The sequence below is a fragment of the Tyto alba genome, unplaced genomic scaffold (genome assembly GCF_018691265.1).
Source record: "Tyto alba isolate M040663 unplaced genomic scaffold, T.alba_DEE_v4.0 Super-Scaffold_1000006, whole genome shotgun sequence".
NCBI lineage: Eukaryota > Metazoa > Chordata > Aves > Strigiformes > Tytonidae > Tyto > Tyto alba.
Window position 1 is genome coordinate 15,530,763 of NW_024881272.1, and position 22,177 is coordinate 15,552,939.

The 22,177-nt window shown below is 38.8% G+C and overlaps 1 protein-coding gene across 5 annotated transcripts in view; it reads left to right on the top strand.

The window, feature by feature from the left end:
* DPYD (dihydropyrimidine dehydrogenase) overlaps nt 1–22,177 on the top strand; it is a 360,191-nt gene that overhangs the window by 308,458 nt on the left and 29,556 nt on the right. For all 5 annotated transcript variants that reach the window (XM_042805542.1, XM_042805516.1, XM_042805526.1 and 2 more), the window contains one exon: nt 3,149–3,328. In XM_042805542.1, the coding sequence (XP_042661476.1) occupies nt 3,149–3,328 (180 nt within the window). The remainder of the gene's footprint in view (nt 1–3,148; nt 3,329–22,177) is intronic.

A 22,177-nucleotide genomic window follows, 5' to 3' on the forward strand; every position in this document is an offset into this window, starting at 1 on the left:
AAAGGGAAGCACATTTCGCTGTTTGTTTGGTAAAAGCATGATGCTGAGGAGAGGAGCTGAGCAGGCAGGGATGGTTGCAATTCAGTTTCATGCTGCTGCTCTAGTCGGTGTACAAGGCACAGACCACCCCTGTTACAGCAGCACCCTGCTCACCTTTGTCTCCTGTTGAGGTGGTTTAATAAGACATTAAATGAGAGGTGGTAACACCCAAAAGGTAATTCCATTTTAAATATGACCATAGGTGGACTGCTCTTTCTGCTCTTCACACCTGTAAAATAAGATACCAGCAGAAGAGGGAACTCAATGTTTAGCTTTGCAAGGGAGAGGAGGCATGCCTGTTCCCAGTGCAAGCAGCAGGAGCGAAGCGGGGGCATTAATGATGTGTGGAGACAGGTCGGTTCAGTTCCGCGTTTTTTTCCGGATGCATGAGTTTGAGTCTCACCTGGTCTATTGCCCTGCCACTTCTCTTGTGCTGAAAAGAGGGCACAGTGTCATTTAAACTGGTGATTCAGAGGCAGCCAGGTATGATGCTAAAAACTTCTGTCTGTGGTTTAGAAATTGTCATGGCTGATGGGTCAGGGCACCCTTTTATCTTGACTTTGTTCAGCACCTTTTAAAATGCAGCAAAGGCTTCTACATTGATCCACGGAAGACACTGTAAGCCTAAAACACAAATCTCACCATCTGACATGTGCAACATAAGAAATTTTGAAGCTCAAAATGTTTAGGAATTTGCCAAAAACATGGCAAAACTGTGTTGGTTTTGTATGTGTTAATATTTGAATTTCTCTTGTTCTAAGAAAGGCCCATAAACATAAGCACTTGCTTTTATCACAGTGAAATCAGTGAAAGGCACATCTTTTGTTAATTATCTGCACCATTGGGCACCATAGTCATAAGGCTCCTACAGAAGAGGAGGATCTTCTGAAACCACTTGCTAATTCTGTTTCTAAGACTTTCCATTTCAGATAACATTTTTCTTTAGTGCAGAGATCTACATTTTTCTTAAAAAATTACATTTTGCCTTTGGTTCTGGGACCTACTTAGCTTTCCAGGGGAGGCAAACAGTGCACTGCACATAGACTCACAGGGATCAAATGTTGGTTGTTAGTGTGATATCATCTTCTGCACATTTTTATATTATTGCAGTTCATAACACTGCACCACAAGATGGAAAACAGTAAAAGCCGCTATTTATAAGGTTATTACAGGTATCCTCCAGTGTATCTCATGTGTGTACATCCTGTCAAAATATTTCAGAATTTTGACAACAGTGCCTGAACTTGTTTCAAGTGACATGACATGGCTTTTAACTGTATTTTTTTACAGTTTTAGCATTTTTAAAAATAGCTAATGAAAGTGTTAACCATGCACTAAAAAAATAGAGAATCCTTTGGTGAACAAAAAGTTTTAAATAAGCATCAGTTGATTTGTGGTTAAATAACCTGTACTGAAAATTATTATGATGTTCTCTATAATTGCTCTGAAAAAAAAAAGTCTTGAAGTCTATGGAAGGTGTAACAGACCTAATTAATGCCCACCCTGTTCCTCCAGAGAAACAGATTTTGTGTAACGTAAATGCACTTCATATAAAATGTTCTTGTGCTTATTTTATTGTTTGCCCTTATTTTTTCCTTGTACAGCTGTAGTGTGTTATTTTACAATGTGATGTGTAACTGTCTTCAAAATTACAAGCTGTATTATCACTTCTGAAATGTGAAAACCAATTATGTATTTCCTGTGTTTTTGAGTGTCTATGTCAATTATGATCCACAGTGTAGTTTCATGTCCAAGGAGTGTGTATATGTTTGTACACGTGCACATATTCATGTTCTACAATAGGTGGCTATTTCTTTGTTGTGTGCATCGAAGTGTAGGTATTATCAGGAGCATTCTTTTTAGCTTTTAGAATGAAAGCTGAATCAGATGCTGAAAACACTGACGTATCTGGAATTTCAGACCATTGCCAGGGACTGACAATTAAGGGTACTCAACCAACCTTGCACCTTGTCACTGATGAATGATTAGAGTTTAACTAATGAGAAAGTGTTCAGAGAAGAGTCAGGAATTTTTTATTCACTTGTCAGTTTGATTGGGGATCTCTGGGTTTTAATCTGAGTTGATATCCATAAAGTGGTCCGGAAGATTCTGTATAAATGGTCTGCTGTCAGTAGTTTTCTGTTTATATGTTAAAGTCTGCAGGTCAGGGATCATTGCTTTATATGTTTAAAAAGCTATATTGCTATCTGGATTTCTAAAGTATCTAAAATAAAGTGGCCTGGCCTCCCAGTACCACTGAATGGCAAATGGTGATTAGCAGAAGGGGACCCTTCTGTTCTGTGCCTGGCAATGCTCACCCATACTAAGAGGTCATCTTAACTCAGCTATTTGCTGAGACGCTTTCACTGTAGCCAGATTCTTCTCAGGGGTATCCAGTGAAAGGACAAGAGGCAATAGGCACACATTGGAACACAGGAAATTCCATTTAAATATAAGAAAGAGATGCAAGGGAAATTGAACACTGGAGCATGTTCCCCAGAAAGATTGTTTAGCCTCTGTCTTTGGAGATATTCACACCCTGACTGTATGCTGTCTTGAGTAACGTCCTCTAGTTGACTCTTCTCTGAGCTGGGAGGTTGGACAATACAATCTCTAAAGGTGCCTTGTGATCTCAGCAAGTCTGTGGTTCTGTAGTTTGTTTGACTGGGAGCTAACTGGAGATGTCTGTGCTTCCTGAACATAGCAGGCTGGGGAATACCGCTGTCTGTCTGCAGGCAAAGGTCTGAGCATAGCTGGTGGTTTGCCAGTGTGCTTGGCATGCTCAGCATCAGTGCCCCAAAAGACACACTTGGGGCTGGGCTTGCAGGCTTACTTCTGAACAGCCCTCCAGTCTGGACTAAGGGCTGCCATTAGGAATCCTAAACATAACTAGTGTTACTGAGTCCTTTTTTTTCTGAACTGCAGTGGTGGTATCATGACATAGGATTAAACACAGGATTAAACAGCCAATTAATATCCTGAATTCTTGTAGTTTTTTCCCAGTGAAGTTGCAGGAAGAGACATCTGATAATCACTAAGTCCAAAGAGTTTGCTAATTCCATACATTCCTCTGCCAGGATGTTGCTGATAACTGGTTTACATTTCATAGGTGTGCAGTGCAATCCAGAATCAAGATTTCACTGTTATTGATGACTACTGCACTGGACTGCAAGCTCTTCTTTACCTGAAAAGCATTGAGGAACTTGAAGACTGGAATGGACAGAGTCCTGCAACCATGTGCCATCAGAAAGGAAAACCAGTACCTAGAATTGCTGATCTGATGGGAAAGGTATGTTATTTCAGTGCCATTCCTGTATAATGACAGTATGTCTTGGCTTTGAATGCAATTCCATAATCGTTGTATGCTGTTTCAGCTACTTACTTTGATTAACCACTGCTGCTGTCACAATTAATCACCAAGTCTTTTTTCTTCTGAGTATTAACAAATATCTGAAGGCAGCTTAAGAAGACAGACTTGAAATGACTTGATATGGGATAACATTTTTAGTATAAATATGATCTCTCTACTTTATTCATAACATCATGTTTTTAAAAAAGGTGTAGGATGTAAAATTACAAATGCATTGGAACCAGTTCTGGAACTGCTTGTTTTAATGAAACTCAACTTGATTCAGATTTATACTAATACTGTGCCAGAAGTTTCTGGGTATTCCGGGAGACATGAAAGCCCCCTAGCACTGGACCTGACCAGCTGAGACTGCTTGTCACAAACTAGCTGTTAGATGGAACACTAGATCAGGTAGGAGTGGCTCTTCGATCATCATACCTGAGCATCTCATGGTCTTTCATGCGTGCTGACTCCCAAACCCCCTACAAGGAAGGGAAGTTCCAGGTGAGGAACAATGACACCAAATAATTTAATAGATTCTGCAAGATCATTTAAACTTAGAAAGTCCGTGATGGAATAGGAATGTAAACTATGCTTTCTTTGAAATCCTAACCTCTGGACTGTCTTTCCTTTCTGCTCTAGTAGTTCCCTGCTACAAAAGCATCTTTGGAGATTTTTGCCAGATGCATGGCATGCAGCTGCCCCAGTACTGCTCACCCCTTCACCAGAGCACCAGCTGATCCATGCTGAGAAGCAGGGAGCTGTAACTGGCTTCCTACTGATGCCCTGCTGCCCACTGCTCTAAGCAAAATACCTGCACAGCAGGAAGGCTGAGCTTTTGTTTCTGGTTACTAGAGGGGATCACTTTGAAGACTGATTTCAGTTATACATCATGTGTATTGATTATCTTTCCAAAAATCTGATATAACACTGTTGAAAATATTGTAAAAAGTAAAGTATTACAAAAGAATAGTATTTGGACTGTCAAACACCTCCAAATCTCTGCTTATCGTTGCTGATGACTGGAGTTGGATTTAGCAGGAGATTAGAGACTCCTATATTGTTGTTGTTCTCTGTGGAGCTCTGAAAATTATAACATTACCTTCCAGGAGAAAAGACAATCCTATTCCTAAAGCTCTGGATAATACGCTGCTTAAAAATAAAACAAGATATAAGCAGTTTCATTTGCATCTACTTATGTTAAGCAGTTAAACCAGGCTCATAGGGTTATATCTAAACTTCCTTCCTTAAACACCTGTAGAAACATAGCATTTCCAATTCATGTAACAGATTTGTTGTAATTCTTCTTTAAAACTGCATTCAATGTTCTATCTTTGTATTACCTTTGTATTTTACTAAACAGACAACTATTGTCAAAGATGTTTCTCATGTCCTTTTGAATGAGGAAAAAAAAATATAATTCTTAGTCTTTTCTGCTTGTCACTACATCAATAATTAACTGTAAAAAGGTAGCATGAAAAGATGCTTTAAGGAAGCATTTAATAATTCAAAGGAATCTTAACTTGAAACAGATCACATGAAAAACAATGAAAAACAAAGCCCTATGTAATCTTGTCTGGCTGGCTCTGTTAGACATTTAAAAGGAACAAGGCATACAGAATATAACTGATTATGTAGTAGGTTGATAAGATAGTGATATATTCAGGCATAAGCTCAGGATGGCTGTTTGTCCAGGAATGAATGAACATTGAAGGGAAAAGGAAGAAAAATAATACAACATGGGTAAAAGGAAATACCGTGATAAATGATCCTACCAGGGGCAATCAAATACAAAGGCTTGATATCATTAATATTTATAATATCATAATTAGCAAGACTGTGCCTAAGCAGTGTTATTAGTGTAACTAATTATGTTATCATAAACTAAGTTTGCAGTATTATAGGAATCAGTATTCTTACTTTCATAAATTATTATCAATATTGGATTTCATGTACTTGTGCCTAGTAAATTTAGTTAAGTACTGTAGTTTCATCTAGATTCAAACACAAATATCTAGCTTGCTTGACAGAAAGTCATAAGACGCACTTCTGATTCTCTTTCTAAAATAAATTCAATAAAAAGCATGTCCTTGCTCTCTATTTGGAAAAGAGAAGATAGCCTGTTGATGTGATGTGTATGTTCTCATCGATAAAAGTTTGGTAGGGAAAATACTGTGTGCTTTGAGTTGCCTGAGAAATCTTGCCTTTCTGTTAGCTGAAAGAACCCTCTTCCTTGGATGTTACAAGCCAAGCACCCAGTCCTCGGCTACAGCACCAAAAATGGAGGAAAACAGGGCAGCCTGGGATGCTACCAGTGAGACAGGGTGTGCAGCCCCCCACAGCGGGGATGGATGTTTGCTGTGCTGTCCATGCCCATCTACTCTAGGGACAGCGAGAAACTGTGGCCTAGTTCAGAGGGTTTTCTGGTGGCTAAAAATGTATTTTTTTTTTCCCTTAAAATATTAGTACATGTAAGAGTTTTTAAGTACGTTTCATCTGTCTGGACTACATCAAAGGTTTAGGGCTGTGTTTTGTGGGAAAAAAAAGGAACTTTGAATTAAAAAAAAAATCTCCTTTTTAATTAAATAAAAAATATGTAAGAACGTATATGTTATACGTGGAGTAAAATGTGACAGCCAAAATCTTGCATTATAAGGATCTGTCCAAGTTTGTCTTGGCATTGCTGTGAGATGAAATGCAGTTTCTTCGGTAAGGCCACATGAGAAGCTAAACAGCAAATACTGACGAAATTTTGCATTTAAAAAAAAAAAAAAAAAAAGTGAAGATGCTGATTTTGGTATGTTGTATTTTTGGTGCAGAAAACTTAAAAATATAAAGGAATCATCCTCCATTTTGTTACAAAATTCCTCTTATTTTCCATATAGAATCATGGGGATGAGAAGTTCAGGCAATTGACAATGTAATGGGAAGGAACTGAGGGACAAGAATTATTTTCAACAACATCAAGAACCACTTGATTTCTGATTGTATACAAATACATTGAGTCTCCCCCAGTTTTGAATATATTACAGAGTTAGGACCAGTCCTATTCCCAGCTAAGTATGTTCGTAATAGTATCTGTTTTGATTCACAGTACAATATTGAATGTTAATGTCCATATTTTTATATAGCAGTACACTGTTCTTTTGATAATTCATTTTCTGTCCTGGTTTCAGCATCAAACAGGTGCTGAGTATGGATTTTTGCCACAGGAGAGTGACACAATAGAGTTTTGTCATTAAATATTGTAGTATTTGATGACCAGAGAAAACTAAAAGATAAATACTTTTTTCTGAATAGTACATCTGACATCAAACTAAAGCTGTCTTGCCATGCAGTCACCAGATAAATGACAAACTGAACAGTTATCACTGTCAGATGTTACATTTATCACAATAATTTTCTTCCTGAACAGAAAGAATACTAAAAATACTGTGCTAAATAGTGTAATATAATAAGCAGTTTAATAGCAAATATATCAACTTTTGGCTGAAAAAGAGAATCTTGTTGATTAGTACCTGTTCATGCTTCTGCATTAATGAAACTAGTACTTCCATCTCATAATTTATAGCCCTCAACATATGAGAAGCATCATAGCACTGGAAAATATTTTGGAAAGTTGAGTGCTGTTTTTATGTTTTTCACTGTTGCAGAATGTGTTTTTCAATATGTAGACCCTAAATTTATCACGTTTGAGCCAGCCAGTAGATATTTTCTGATAGTCTTTTCAACAGCACTAGCTTTTTCCCTGTTGCTAACACAGCAGTTGCTGCTGGAGTCAATGCTTGCCGTTGTCCAAGTTGTGACCTGTGGTACTACACTGCCTGTAATAACAGTGAGATTCCTGCTTAGAAATGCTAACCTGAGTCTTGGCTTCCAGTCACTGGGTGATACTGTTTTCCAGAGCTCCACCAATTTTATTTATTCTTTCCTGTGGTTGTGGCCTTATCCATAACCGCTCCAAAGACAGTCCTAGCACAGATGCTGCATCAGACTTATAAAAATGGACAAAGCCAATCTTCTGGGCTTCCTTCCTTGTTGCTTTTCTGATGGCTTATTTAGTTATTGTTTATTTGTTTGTTTTTTTCTGTGGGAGGACCTGACAATTGAAGCCTTGACACAGATGACTGTCATTAATATCACCTCTGAATCACCTTTCCATTAAATGCATGGAATAAAACTTGTCATCTTGTCTCAGCTATAATCTCAGTTTGCAGATCTCGACACTGAGATGAGAGAATGGCAAGGTAATGATGACACCACACTGTTTCTCACTGACTCCCTTGAGAAAGAACTTTTGTAAAAGCACTCACCTCAGCATGAATTTAGGACTGAGATCAAGTGCATGATGCAATCAAGCAGACAGTTAATATCTAGAGCATGCTCTTACAACCCAAAGTTATTAGGGTGGCTGCATAAGAGAGAGGGAGAGCACAGGCAGCATCCCTATAATCCGAAATTAACAGAACTGTGTTTTAAAATAATGTTTTTGATTTTCTTAGGAAGATACGTCACCAGGAGCAATAAAGGTAACTGTTCTCACCAGGTATCTGGATGAGGTACAGTATTCCCCAGAGGTGGAATTTGATCTCCTGTGTGTAGTCACTGTCTCACCTTGTCTGTTTATTACAGGGCTCTTTTATTAGCTGCTCACTGATCTCACTCCAGAGAGATGAAGTGATTATGTCCCAGAAATGCACTGGTGTCAGCTGGGGGTGCAGTGTAGTGTTTTTCTGTATTAACTTCCACCTAATGTCAGCTATAAAAATCATACTTAACGCAGTGGCCTCTATACACGCCAGGTAGCTAAACATTGAAAATATGGCAGTGTATTCAGTTGGTAAGTGTGGGTTTATAGGAAGAGATAAATATATAGGGATGTTTCATACCTTGCTTTCAGCACCAGAAGTTTTGCAAAAAAACCTCTTGTTTGTTTGATCATGTCTAAAGGTTAAAAAATTAAAGAGAAGAAAAGTGAACTCCCAGCCATGCGGGAAGACTATTGTAATGCATGCACTAAGTTTTGGCTGCCTTCAGATTCTTCAAAACTTCTGACTGCCTTCACTGGGCAGAGGTTTTCACCCTTCATTTTTGGAAGTACTCCTTGTTCAGGAAGGCAAGTTTGTCCAGTATCATAAAGAGCCATCCCCTTGTTTCCAGCATTGCATAAAGAAGACAGAATAAACGGTGTTTGTGGCCATGTCAAGAAATACAGACCATCTCATCATATGGTGGTATAGAGATCCCCCAAAAAAATAACATCGATAAAGTAACTCTTTTTCCCATATTGCCATCAACAGTTCTGAAGAGTCAGAGGGGGAAAAAAATAATTTTAGGCTGTTTGATCCTGTTTTCCATTAGCTAAGGCTTACACCTCTCAGCCAGGCAAAGTCTCCTAAGTGTAAACCAGTATCGATTAAGAAACCTCTGGGTTTAGGTTATTATGGGAACTGTGCGTCAGCACACTCAGGGACTGTTGCTGCATATGCTTGTTGGGTTGACTGAAAATAAGGCTCTGCCAAAATATATCTGAAGCCGCATCTGCCAGCAGATGAGGAAGTCCTTTCCTCCTGCTTCCCCCTCTCAGTCCTTCGCCTCCTCTCCTGACGTGATGAAAGGTCTCCATGGGCATGGCTCCAGGTGGGAGCCTGATGGCCCCTCTGGGGACCGTCACCAGTAGCATTTTGGAGAGCACCAGCAGAGCAGACCTCTGCACCCCACTGTGCACAGGTTTGCTGCCATTGGTGAACCTCCCAGCGTTTGCAAGCTGAAAGCAATTATTAGCAATCCCTGGCCTGACCAATTTGTAGAAAAAAGGACCTCTCTAACATTATTTTTTTTTCCTAACTGGTCTATTACAGAAGTTTATGTTGTGATTATCTACAGTGCTGTTTCTCACAGAGACTGCAGGTTGTTACATAAAATGTATCTTCCCTAGCAGTGAAGCCATTTGCAGTAGAAATGGATAAAACAAAAGGAAGTAGGATTATTAAAGTGGATTTAAAGTAGTTTAATCTTTGTGGGTTTTATATGTGCTGTATGCTAAATTTGCTTCAAGCACCGAGTTTAAAGTTTCATATTCACAGCCAGTTAATGTGGCTATTAAGAAACAATGTTTTCATGTTAACTCCTTGGCTGTGGCCATTTTAGTGTGTTCACTGCTGGCAACGGACATCAAGCCAGGAAAATCCAACTCCTGATGCAAAAGGATTTAAAAAAAAATCCAGGCACTGCCAAAAATACATAATTCTTTTTTTGTACTCTGCAGTTTGTTTTACTTAGGGAAACGGCCTGGTCATACCCTGCAGCATGCATTCATTACAGTGATCTTTGACTGGCAGATGCAGAGTAATAAGATGCATATTTTAGTGCTTATTATAATACCCTGTCCAAAAACAACTTGACAAATTTGTGATTTCGACAGTATCTCATTTTGCTGGCTGCAGTGCTCTGTGATTGCCTGGTCCACGTGGCTTCCAGATTATGCATACCACCAATACTGCTCATTAAAATGGCCACAGTTCACCAGTTTCGGTAGCTTGGAACGAACTTGGAATGAATTATTATACAACAAAGAGGCTGCTGTCATGCAGAACAAAAGACAAGCAAAAGAGAGCTTTGGCTTAATGAGGCTAAGTGAGTGTCTCCCCTGCATCACCAGCTACTTGACGGCCTTTGAGCATGGATTTTTTTCTCCACAGGCCAAAACCTTTGGTCTATTATTTTGTGTTTATGCACCTTGAGGCTAATATACATTTTAATATGCTGCACATGGAGAAAAAAATCAGCCATTAGATTAGAACATGTGCACTCCCTGTTAAGTTAATGACAGCCGAACATAGAGATAAATTTAGGTTTTCATATTTAATTATAGCACAGCGCAGTACGTTTAGCAAGGATAAATTGCACTATTATTATGCTTCATTTTTTTTGACATCTTTTCATATTAACCATGCGCACTTACCCCCACTTCCTCCCCAGTGTCACACATAATGTCTCTGTGCATCATCTTTCTCTAACACCATTAATTTTTTATTCTGTACAGTTGTATATGTATTGTTGTATTTGTTCCTTAGGGTTAGTTTGGTAGTTGGATAAAACCATTCAAAACAGCCCTTGTGTTAGGTGATCTACGTAAGCAATAAGGACAGAAAATACATAAAAAGAACTGGCCTGTGTGGCCAGACATGGCTTCTCACATCTGCTCCCAGAGCAGAGGTTCCCAGCCCTTCTCCCCCTGACGTTTTCAGTGCAGCGCGCACTGTTTGCAATTGCAGAGTGGTAGCCCTTTTCTCAAGCAGCTGAACTAGGAAAAGTCAGAGAAATCACGCATGGAAGGTTAAATGAGTCCTTCAGAATTTTGTAGTTGGATAATAGTAGTATGGACAGTGATGGTGTTAAGATAAAATGTCTCCATTCTGAAAAATTTAGCATTGTTTTATTGTATAGGAACTAAAACAGAGTTAATGTTGCAAGGTGGTATGTGCTATTTGTTGGGGCTTTGTACATGTGTTACCTCTGTTTGTCAGGGTGGTTACTCCAAGAATAGCATCAGGAATTAGGCCAGACCTCAGCCTTATAGAAGACAATATGAAATTAAATGTAGACCCAATCTGGCATGCAGTTCAGCCTTTGCATGTCCTTATCAAGTTTTAATGGTAATATTTGACAATTTCTGGGCAGCCATGGATTTGGTGTTGATGTTGGATTATTTGTTACTACCTGAGAGAGCTTTTAGATTTGCTTTCAGCTCTTGGCTCAGCTATTCAGGTAGCTGTGGTTTGTGAAAAATATGATTGCATGCTTCACAAAATTAAGGAAATACTGCTATTTTCCAAAGTGGATTAGAGCAGGTAATAACTCATAGGAAGAAGATTTTCCTCCTCCCGCTGTGTGTATAAGCAAGTAGAAGATATTATGCTACAGGCTTATTCCTAGATTATTCCTTATTGGATAGTTGTTTCATGACAAAAGACACTGTGGTTTGATGACCAGAGGGTCATGACAGGAATAATAATCACCATATGAAAGGGTGTCTGGATCTTGGTGATAAAGCATTCGTCATCGCAATCAGTCAGCACTTGCTGGTGCAAGAATTTTCCTCAATGGCAGAGATCAGCTTTTTCATATTCATTGAGAGCAAATCAGTCCCTCTCTTTCCCTCTCTCTCTCCCCCCTCTTTCTCCAACCTTCAGTTCTGCACCAGCTTTTACTGCCAAAGAGATTTTTCTTTGTCAGGTGAAACTCATGGAGTTTGGGGATGTTTAGGACAGTATTCATGGGACTGATGTTAGTTGCAGAGCCTTATTCTTTGTGTCCTCACTGAGTAAAGCCCTGGTCAGTAGTGACTGATAGCTAATTGTCTACAGTTCAAGCAGTAGAAAATCTGTCAGCAATTAATTTATGTGTGCAAAACTCTTCTCCCTGATTTTGTAAGTGCAGATTTTGATGCAAATTGCATCCATGAAAGCAAGGTTGTGCCTTTCAAAATGTAAGCTATAATTACTAGTCTGAGAACCTGATGATATGAAATTCTTCCTCTAGAATCTACCCCTAGTGAGAGAAGTCATTTATTAACAATACTGTGTATTTCTGAGCAGTACTTCTAACCATCTTTTTATTCATTTAGCACTGGTAAAATATTTGATATTATACAAGATGTAGTCTTACAGAGTTGCAACCTATATTCTACAGACATCCAGATGGCTTGGAAACATCTATGCAATCAGAAATTTCTTTCTGTATCTACAGGTAGCTATTATTAGTGAAACCTACTTTTATTTATGTGTTCCCATTTTGTTTCTGGTACTATTCACAGACATACTTACTGATGTTCATGTAAAGACCTGGACTTTTAGCTTCTGAAAGAGTCAATGTCCCTTTAAACTTCTCATCTAAGAAGGCTTGTTTTACTTGGATAGCTAGGTGCCCTGTGGGTCACAGTGCTCCGTGCAAGAAAAGTGCAAAACAAAGTCCATGACATTAGTCATAGACAGCAAAATAAGTATTTGTTTTCAGCCCGTTTTTCAAGAACTGTGTTATTCTTGTGCTAGTTTTGAGATTAATTTTGACTACAACAGCTCTTAGTTGTTTTAGGAACAGATTTGGCCCTTAAGCACCGCCTTAAGTGTAGTGACATGCACAGATGTATTGAGAAATCTAAAATAAGTGATTTATGGGGAGAGGCCAGAGAAGCTAGAACTTTTAAGTGTCCCTATGCCCTGCCTAAATGACGCATGTAAACACGAGAGGTGGAGAACTCAGTGGTCTACAAATATTTGAAGTTTGCAATCAATTTAGAGAGGGAGATTTGATGATGTAGAGTGAGAATTCAACCAAGACTGATGAGTTGAATTGGAAAAAAAAGGAAGTGTTCAAGAAAAGAAGGAGAAGAATTATCCTGATTGGAAGGAAAGCCTTTTTGTAGAAATGATGGAGGTCTCATGCTGAGTTGCTGAGAGTAAAGCTAGAGAGGACTTTTAAAACTTGAATGCATGAAGCCTAACAGAAGAACTGCTGGGATGAATTTCAGGTTGCCTGGAGTATGTGCTGGACTTGTAGACTTTTCCTGTCTGATTTGCACAAGCTAGCCTATGGCCCTTTCCAGCATTTCAGCTGTGCACTACGCGCTATCCTTGGAAGCCACTGCATCGTAACAAAGTGTTCAGTCAGTGACTCAATATAAGCCACTGGAGCTAACGGTATCTAACGATATGCACTTGAAATGTCTTTTAGCTTAAAGATTAAAATCATACTTAAGGATGATTATGTCCTTTCCTACCTATTTTATTTTTATTGCTATAAAACACATTTGAAGGCTTTTCTGTAATCTTCTGTGGTTTTGGTCCAACCACATGGATGCCTCAGCAGTCAGAGCAGTACTTCCTGAGTTTTTATGAACAAATGGATTAAAAATGTCTTTCTGTTTCATTGCCCATTAGTCATACATTGGCACAAGGCAACTGCACCGGTAACTGAACGGAGCTCTGGGGCACACCATTTCTACATGTAGGAGTTGAGAAAAGACATTTCTGCACTTTGCTGACCTATTCATGCTGTACAGAATTCATTAAGGCCCAGAAACTGTGTTTGGGTTGTTTCAGGGAACAATTACAGCCAGCCTGTAATCTGCTGCTCCACAGCACATTGGGGCTCAGTAATAGTTTGAAGGGGACTGGCAAGAAATTTATCGATTTCTTGGGATCTCATTCAGGCTGATTGCACTTGGGTACTCTGATGGTTGATGTTTAAGAACACCTACCCTAGCTGTTATTAAGAAGGTGGGTCGAATCCTGACATAGGTAAGACCTTGTTTGCCCTTCATTCAACTCAGCAGACAAGTTTTAATGAAATAGCTCCCTTTTATTTTTTATGCCACAGCTCTGGTTTTGATTGCAACATTTGGAACTATCCTGTATAAGGAAGGCACTGTATAGCCCATGTGTTGGTCAGGATATGTCATATATATCTGTTCTTTCATTAATCATTTTGTCTCTTTCCTGTTTGACTTCTTGGAATAATTAATGCTTTTTTTTTTCTATTACTATGTTGTATTTATTCCAAGTTGTGGATTTATTTGTACATAAAAGCTATAAAATACCTTGTTGTTTTATACAGTGTGTTTGGATTCATGAGAAACCCAGAAGTGTATCACTGTAATAGTACATTTTTTTTTACATTGTTCAAGATGAGACCTTGCAGTTTTGCTTAAAGTAGCTGAATTCTAGAATCTATCGACTATAATTTTATTTATTTATTTTTACTACCCATCGTTGCAGCATAAAGCATTATATCCTAGATGCTAATCATTATTTATCGTTTTCTGAATAGTTGTGCTCTCATTTAAAATATTAAATGTATGCCAAAAGGCATCTTTCCCAATTCCAGACCAAAAGTCTAATCCAGATTCTTCAGCAATTTTTTACTGCCTTTACTGAGCCTTCTTTCAAATGCTGAGCACTCCTGAGATTTTGAAATGTCCGTTTCAAAAATTTCTATTTGTAAATTTAAAACTCACTGTAAACCCACAAAACTCTATACACACAAATTTGTCTGTGTTTTCTCCTTTACTAAAAATGTATCACTGAGCTGTAAACAACTCACATGCCATTTACGATAGCATAAATTATATTCTGAAACATCTAAATTTACCCATTAAAGCATGAGCAACATGAAATCCTTTGGCACCTGTAGCATGAGTGTGCCTTTCGCAATCAACATTTATAAAAGAACACCCAGAAGGAGCAAGCATGGCCTCTCAGAACTGCCATGTTGGGTGGTACAGAGCAAGGCTGTTAAAGGCCTCATGCTCCAGAACTCCCCTTTCTCTCTTCACAACAAAGTCATAATCATTCGTTTGATAGACTGCAGCCATTTTGCTAGCATTTTTGTCATAGCTTGGTTTTTGAACTTCAGTGCCTGGTCTGTGGGTGGGCTTCTATGTCTGCTGCTGGATTTTGGACTTAATCACCAGGATAAAGCAGATAGAGGAGAAACTTAGTGCTTAAAGTTTTCTGTAGGATGTAATTCATTTCTCTGTTGTTTATCACTGAGGTATTTTTGTCTACATAGTGTGAATTGTTTTCAAATGTATTTATAACAACATATGAGTGAACATGCAGGCTGAAAAGCTTGAAAGTCTGCCTCTCTGCCTCCATTTTAAAAAAGCATTTCCTTCCTATCCAGTCCATGTCTTCAGTTGTCTAGTTCCTAAATGGCAGATTGGGAGGTGATGCCTGTGTGAAGTCATGGCCACTGTTTTGGCTGTATGAATAGTGGTTCATAATTCAGCATGCATTGGGAATATAATGTTTAGTGCAGAGTTGAGCATTTATTTTGCTGTGGAGTCTTAACACAGTCTATTATAAGTATCCAACTTAACTGTCTGAATGCCATCCCCAGCTTGTTCACGGAGAGAAGTCTCTATTTATGGTATCTGACTGGCTGAATTACCCTTAGGAGTCTCCAGCACAAGGAATGAAGTTGCTGACTGTAAGCAGTGAAGTCAGATATCAGGACATGGGAGTAGTTGAGCATTACACACTCAGAGTGGGATTTTTTTTGCCTCCAGATGTGGTTTAAGACCTTACAGGTATCTGAGGCATCTGCGCAGGTCTGGATCTTGGAACATGGCACTAGATACCTGTGTTGGGTCAGATGAACCCTTTCCTGCCCAGAAACTTAGTGTGGTTCAGACACTCAAAGCTTGACAAGCAGAAACACACAGTCAACAAAGGATGGAGGAAGCTGTGTTCAAAGTGTATGCTTTCTCATCCAGGGAGACCATTCTTTCTCCAGAGGGAGCAAAGCGTTTAAGTGAAATACTGACCAGGCGTATGGCACCTAGAGGTGAGGAGGTCAGACTGAAGGGGTTGAGGCATTCATCCAAAATGTCATTCAATGCTTTTGAGCTTTTTGAAAGAAAAAATGTATGTGCAGCCTTATGTATGTGAGTGCATGTGCAAGAAGTGTTTTGTTATGTTTGTGTTTCTCACCCATTCTGCAAATACATCCTGAAACTTCGGAAAGGTTCCCTCTTGCTGCAGTCAGGGATGCAGGAAAGACTAGAGGACTCCAAAAGCTTAGATTCCACAGCTGATGTGACCACCTCATGCGGTCACTGTCCCCAAAAATATTGTCAGGCACAGAGGTTGTTCCTGAAAGTTAATTTTAGAAACTCAGAACTGAGAACTGTTTAAGCTCACCTAGCTCAAAGACAAGTAAGCCTCTGCTGTTACATCCTATCCCTGTTAGCTGATGTTCATTTAGAGAGTAGAATTGCTTCAGGATGTGACTTCTTGAATAATACCTAGGTACATTGAATATTTGCTTCTACACCTCTAGTAAAATAAATGTTAGTTCAGTTAAAACTCATTTTAAATTCATTCAAGGCTATCTTTGTTCATTTAGCCAGGATATACTCAGTTGCTGCTGTGAAAGGGACTGTGTCACAACATAACTTGCTTTCAGTTTCAACAATTGAGGGATTGTACCGTGTTATCAGCCCAACACAAGATAATTCTATAATGCAATTGTAATGAAAACTTGGAAACTCAAGAATTAGATAAGTAGTGGTAGATACATCAAAATCTCAGCTCATAACCATAGTCAACTCTCCCTGCCTCAGTCCCATAAGGGTACTTTAATTTTCTTCCTGTCTTGCAGCTCATAAACATGCTTCTCTTCACAACACACACCATATGCTGTTGGAAAAGGGCTGTAAATTTTATAGATATATTTGAGGGTATTATAAAAGTATAATAAAGTAAAAAATAATGCAAAGAAATAGAAATTATTGAACAACTGAATTAAAATATTAGGCTGAGATGATTTTATTGCACTTAGGTTCCACTTGACTTTTACAATCATGAAGGGGTAACATTCTTTTTTAGAGTTAAGAACATTAAGAATTTTGATTTCAATACTACTTGTAAACATTTGCTTAAGCAGTTAAATAATTTCAGTACATTGCTGAAAACTACTTAGCTTTAGCTCAATCAGTACAAAACTGACTTCTGATGTTTATTTTTTGAAAATGTTTTATTTGGTTTGGGGGAAATATTTCTAGTTCAGAGATGGAAGTTTTTACGCATACAAATTGAAATGTTAAGTAATTAAGTAGCGCTACAATGAAAGCAATAGTACAATAATGATGGTGACCAAATTGCAGATACTTTGTTTAATCTGAAATCAGTTTCAACCCAAAATGTGGCCCCTTTCTTTGTAAACCTGGCAGAGGAAACAACACGATTGCTCTCAATAGTGCTGCCCTATTTTTCCTGTTTGGAAGTGAATAATATATCAAACGGTCATCTCGAAGGTGAAGATAGACAGAGGGAAAGTCTTCTGAGTTGAGCATCATAGTTTACTTACATTCTCCCAGACAGAAGTTTCTGCAACTCAAAGTTTTCATCCCCGTTTGTGGGGTTTTCTTCCCCTCCAAAATCACCTGGAGTACTAGACGTTTGAACTTTTCCTATGGAAAGAGTCTCTCAGAAGTAGTTGCAAAGTTCAAAATATTTCAGGGCTTTCTCTCCTACAGTGGCTCCACACTGGCTGTTCCTGGCTCACCCTCCATGGCCCTCCTGCCACGCTCTGCCCATCTTGCCCTCAGAGTCCAGGCCCAGGAGGTACTCTACACGAGCCGCCCCGAACCATGAACCCTGCTGTGGTGAAGCCTGGTAACCCTCATGGCCCAGTCCTGACCATTGGGTGTTAACATGTGCTGTAAAAGAAGCAGGCTGGTGATGAAAATTTTATGTTGCTGTGTTTGTCTGGGCTTAAGTTCTGGAGGAATTTTTGAAAGATAGTGTGTAGCTTAGTGATCTGCGCTGGAACCAAGCTGCTAGTTGTGAAGTGAGCTCAGCCAAGAAGTTCAGCTTTGTTTGCACCCCTAATGGCTTTTATATACATAAGAACAGTAAGACTTTTAAAAAGGCTACTGTAAATTTTTCTGTGATCTATTATAGCTAAGGGTATCTTAACTTATTCTTCACCCCTTATCACAGCAATCAGAAACTTCAAATAAGGGTTGAAACCTGCTTTTCTTTGTCTCGCTACAGGGATACATTCTTTTCCCCAACTTACAAAAAACAAGAAGTCTTTTAAGACATACAAAGAATATGGCATGAAATTCAGAGTGTCTGTATCTGATTTTCATGGGGGATGCTTGAAAGGAATTAGACTATTTTCCAGGGGAAACTTATGGCACACTGCTTGCGTATAAATTAACAACAATGAAAGTGGTAAATTAAAATTGCAACATCAATTTCATTTTTAGCTCTGCTTTGCATTTATATAGAAGGATTTATTATTACTGTGATTTACCTTCTACTAAGAGGTAAAAGAAAGGAAAGTATGAAGTAGCAGCAGTTGCAAGTATCTTCTGGAAAACTTCATCTTTCAGAAAGTGCTGCAGTATATCTGCTTAGAAACCAAAGTTGCTGCAAGCACAACCAGGCCATCCTCCCTCCGTTTCCTAGGCTGGATTCCCGGTATTTTCCAAAACAGCAGTTCAGCTATAAGGTTCAGCACACATTGAAGGAAAGATCCATCTTCCATTTCCAATAAAGAACTGACCTCCTGTATGACTTCCACTTTTCATTTTTCTTTTTTTTCCTCTGTTTTCCTGCATGTGCTGGTAATGAGGAGTGTTGGCAGTGTGAAAGCCCTAGATGGGCCATCCCAGCACAGAAGAGCAAACCAGCTCTTGGCTCTCTTCTTCAGTACCATTAGTACTAAAGATCCTTTGTATCTTATGTGCAAGTTTAAACCCCAGGGGAAGACTATACTACATGACTCCATTCACTCCTTGTGCTTGCTGGATTTTCAGCAATGCTCTTATAATACTGCTGCGTAAGGTGACTGAATAGGCTTAGGGGCATGTCCACAATTGTGGAACAAACTCCCACAGGACCTAAGACCTAAGACTCAGTTACTGCCTTTGCCTTTCACCCTGAGAGTAAAAGGCACTCTTCCGACTTCACTGTCTCTGTGCAGAAGTGCATCTATGTTGCTCTTTGCTTTTGTTTTTTCAGGAAGGAAATTACTAAAGTCTTACCAAAACAAAGCAGCCTGTCCCATACATATAGAGTGAGAATGAGAGAGCAGGTGAGCCATGCAAGATAGGTGGAGTTCATTAGTTAACAGACGTTGATGGGATATTTTAATGATGAAGGTGGCATAAAACCTTTGCAAGGGAAGACAACGATATGAAACAAGTGTCCATTTTATCTAATTTCTTTTGTCTTCTGGAGCAGAAACAGACACACTGAGAAGCAGGCTGAAGAAACCTAATTAAATACTGAAAGGAAATTAAAATTAGTTCCCAGTTCTGTTGCCCAGACTGATTCTGTGCATATTCAATTTGTATTACTTTCAGAAAAAAATAAGACATTATAACCAGAATTCTCAATAAATTTCTCATTCTTGAAGAGAGGAACTAGATGTCTGAGCTAGTCTTCAGATATGGTCCATACTCCCAGTAGTGTTATTAGGACCTACCAAGTATTTGGCATATCTCAGATCAGTTCCTTTGTTATAAAAAGGAGTCAGTGGACCCCCAAACCTACTAATTTCTGTTGGGGAAATGTTTAAAGACTTTGAAGCAAAGTTTTCCTAAGGAAAAAAGCAATTAATAGCAAATTATATTAAGTAAGCTGAGTTCCTGTGGAAGTAATCATAAAACTAACTTTTTAAAGGGGTTATTTCACTTAGAAATGACAGCTAAATCAAAACATTATGATTTTATGATCAGTCTATACCAGTGTCAGTATCAGTGTCACTGATACATGTTAAAGTGTCAAAAAGAAAACTATATATCATCCTGAGGTTGCTTCACTTCCTAATTAAGACTACAGCAGCGTTTTGTGGAGTGTGAAAGGGATCCTGTGTGGTATAAGGTACCTCTGGAAGGGAGAAATCATTTATTTTAAGGACGCACATAGTGCAGGAGCTTGCTTTAAGACCAGGTTAAAGATATGACTCATACTTTGGCTCACCCTCGAATTTTGTTTGTTTTGTTGGCTTTTTAAAGCTGTATTTGTTTTTGCAAAAAAAAAAAGACAAAGGAGATGTCTGTAAATGTTAAAAAGTGCAGTGGTATCTGTGGTAAATAACTCCATACTAGGACAGACTTTTTATGGTTATGCATTAAGCTTTGTAACTCTAGTTCCAGAAGGTCTCTGATGGCAGAGTTTATTGGAAGTAGTTGGATGTTACACGGTTTTACTTCACTCTGCCTGGGCACTGACATCAGAAGTGACTGGATTCCTATAGGCATCTTACTTCAGAAAGGAGAGATATGTCTGTACTTTCAAATTAAATGTTCCCGGGAATATTCCTAGGTGCTTAGGCCAGCTGGCACGGAGCAGCCTGTGCTGATGATCAGAAGCTGTTAGTCTCCAAAGCAGGTTGGCTGCAGGCAGGCTGCCTGCTGGGAACAGCTCCTGGAGCATGCCGACTTCCAAAGCCTCTCCAGGAATTGCCTGGGACACTGACAGTCAGCAAAGACCAGAAGTGGGCAAGAAAATGTTGTAACGGTTTGTTAGGATAGATGACAACATCCTTGTGCCCAGGAACATTCCCAGACTATTTACTGTTGTAGATATAGACTGAGTGTATTGCAAAAGACTCAGGAAAAAAAAAATAACAAAAAGCAATTATGGTAGTACGTCAGTGAGCATGAAAGATGGACAGATGGACATAAAAATGAGCTATATTGGATGTTAGTGAAAATTGCACTGGGAAAAAGAGCTCTCACAGCCTGGGGCTCCAAAAGCAAAAAAAAAAAAAAGGTGGGAATTTTTAGAAAATCTCCAGAAATATCTTGTATCTAAAATATAATAGAATGGAATATAATATAATATGTGTGACTAATATACATATTTTTGTATGGTGTGACTAATATATATGTGTATATATGTATCATCCAAGTATGAACAGTCTGAAAAAATGGTAGCTCACTGTTTGTCTGAATGTTATAAAACAGCTAACCCATGAGTTCATTGCATCCTAATGGATGAATTCGGTTTGTAGGTGGGACAAGGTTGCAGTGATTCAGATGAGAGCACTCAGAAGCTATGTTTACATTAAGAAGTAGTGCAGGCAAATAGGCCAGATAGGAATGGAGTTGCAGAATGAAATGGTTGATGCTGCAGACTGGTGTCCACACAATAAGCATTCCAGGGTTTTTCATTGTGTTCAAGCTCTGGACTTGTCTCATGGGCTAAATGCCCATTAGCAGCTGGAGCTCATTTTAGGTGCACTCCTGGAGCACAAATTCAGGTTTCATTTCATCAAAAATAAAATCCAGTTTGTACTCTCTGAGACTATTCAGCCATAAGAACCAAAGTGCAGTATGAGGAAATAATCATGAGATTTCACTTGAAAGGTGTACTCCTGATCTAAACTAAAACACTAATGTAGAGGCACCTGGAGAGCTCATGCAGCAGCATTACAGCAATGCAGAGCTAATGTGCACAATTAGCAAGCAAGCCAAGTCCAGCCGTCAGTGGAGCAGAGACAGAAGCCGTTAACCACTTAGAAAATAAAATGTTTGCATAGACAAGGAAAAATTCTGTGCAAACATAAATGCGGTAGCACAAAGCAGAGAAGAAAAATCTACTGGTAATTGTCTTGCATATGGGATTCTTTGCATTGGCAAGAAAACTGTTTTGCCAAAGCTTGCTTACAATAGCAAAAAGAAAAAATGCACCACATCAGGAAAACAAACTGACTCAGAAAATGTAATTTTGCACATATCTGGCTTTCATGCACTACACAAGAGCAAAAATAAACTTTTGCTGCCATTCACACAACCATGAACTTTAAATCAAGAGCAGCAGCACAAAAGCAGAGAAGAGTTTGAATGCCAGCTGAACAGTTAAACATCAGTAAATGCTGGATAACAGAGACTTCGTTGGCATTTTGTGAGAATCTAAAACTGCTGACAAAAATGTACAGCATAATATTATGCAATAGAACAATCAAAATACCAGCCGGACAATGTAAATTACCAAGAAAAGTTGAATGAAATAAAATATCAGGAAATACAGATAACACACAAATACTCTGCTTTTAACTAAATCAAGTGAATGAATAAAGCGTGTGACTCAACTGGGGCAAAGAATTCATAAAAGTTACATGCAGAAAGTCAGAAAACTTAGCTCAAATAGGTAGTAAGCTGTAAGACCCCCGTAGCAAAGTATCTACATGGTCTTTTAAAGGTCTGTGATGTCTTCTAGGCAGATGAGAGGTGGAAATGGATACAGCGATGCAGCCAGGAGAGCA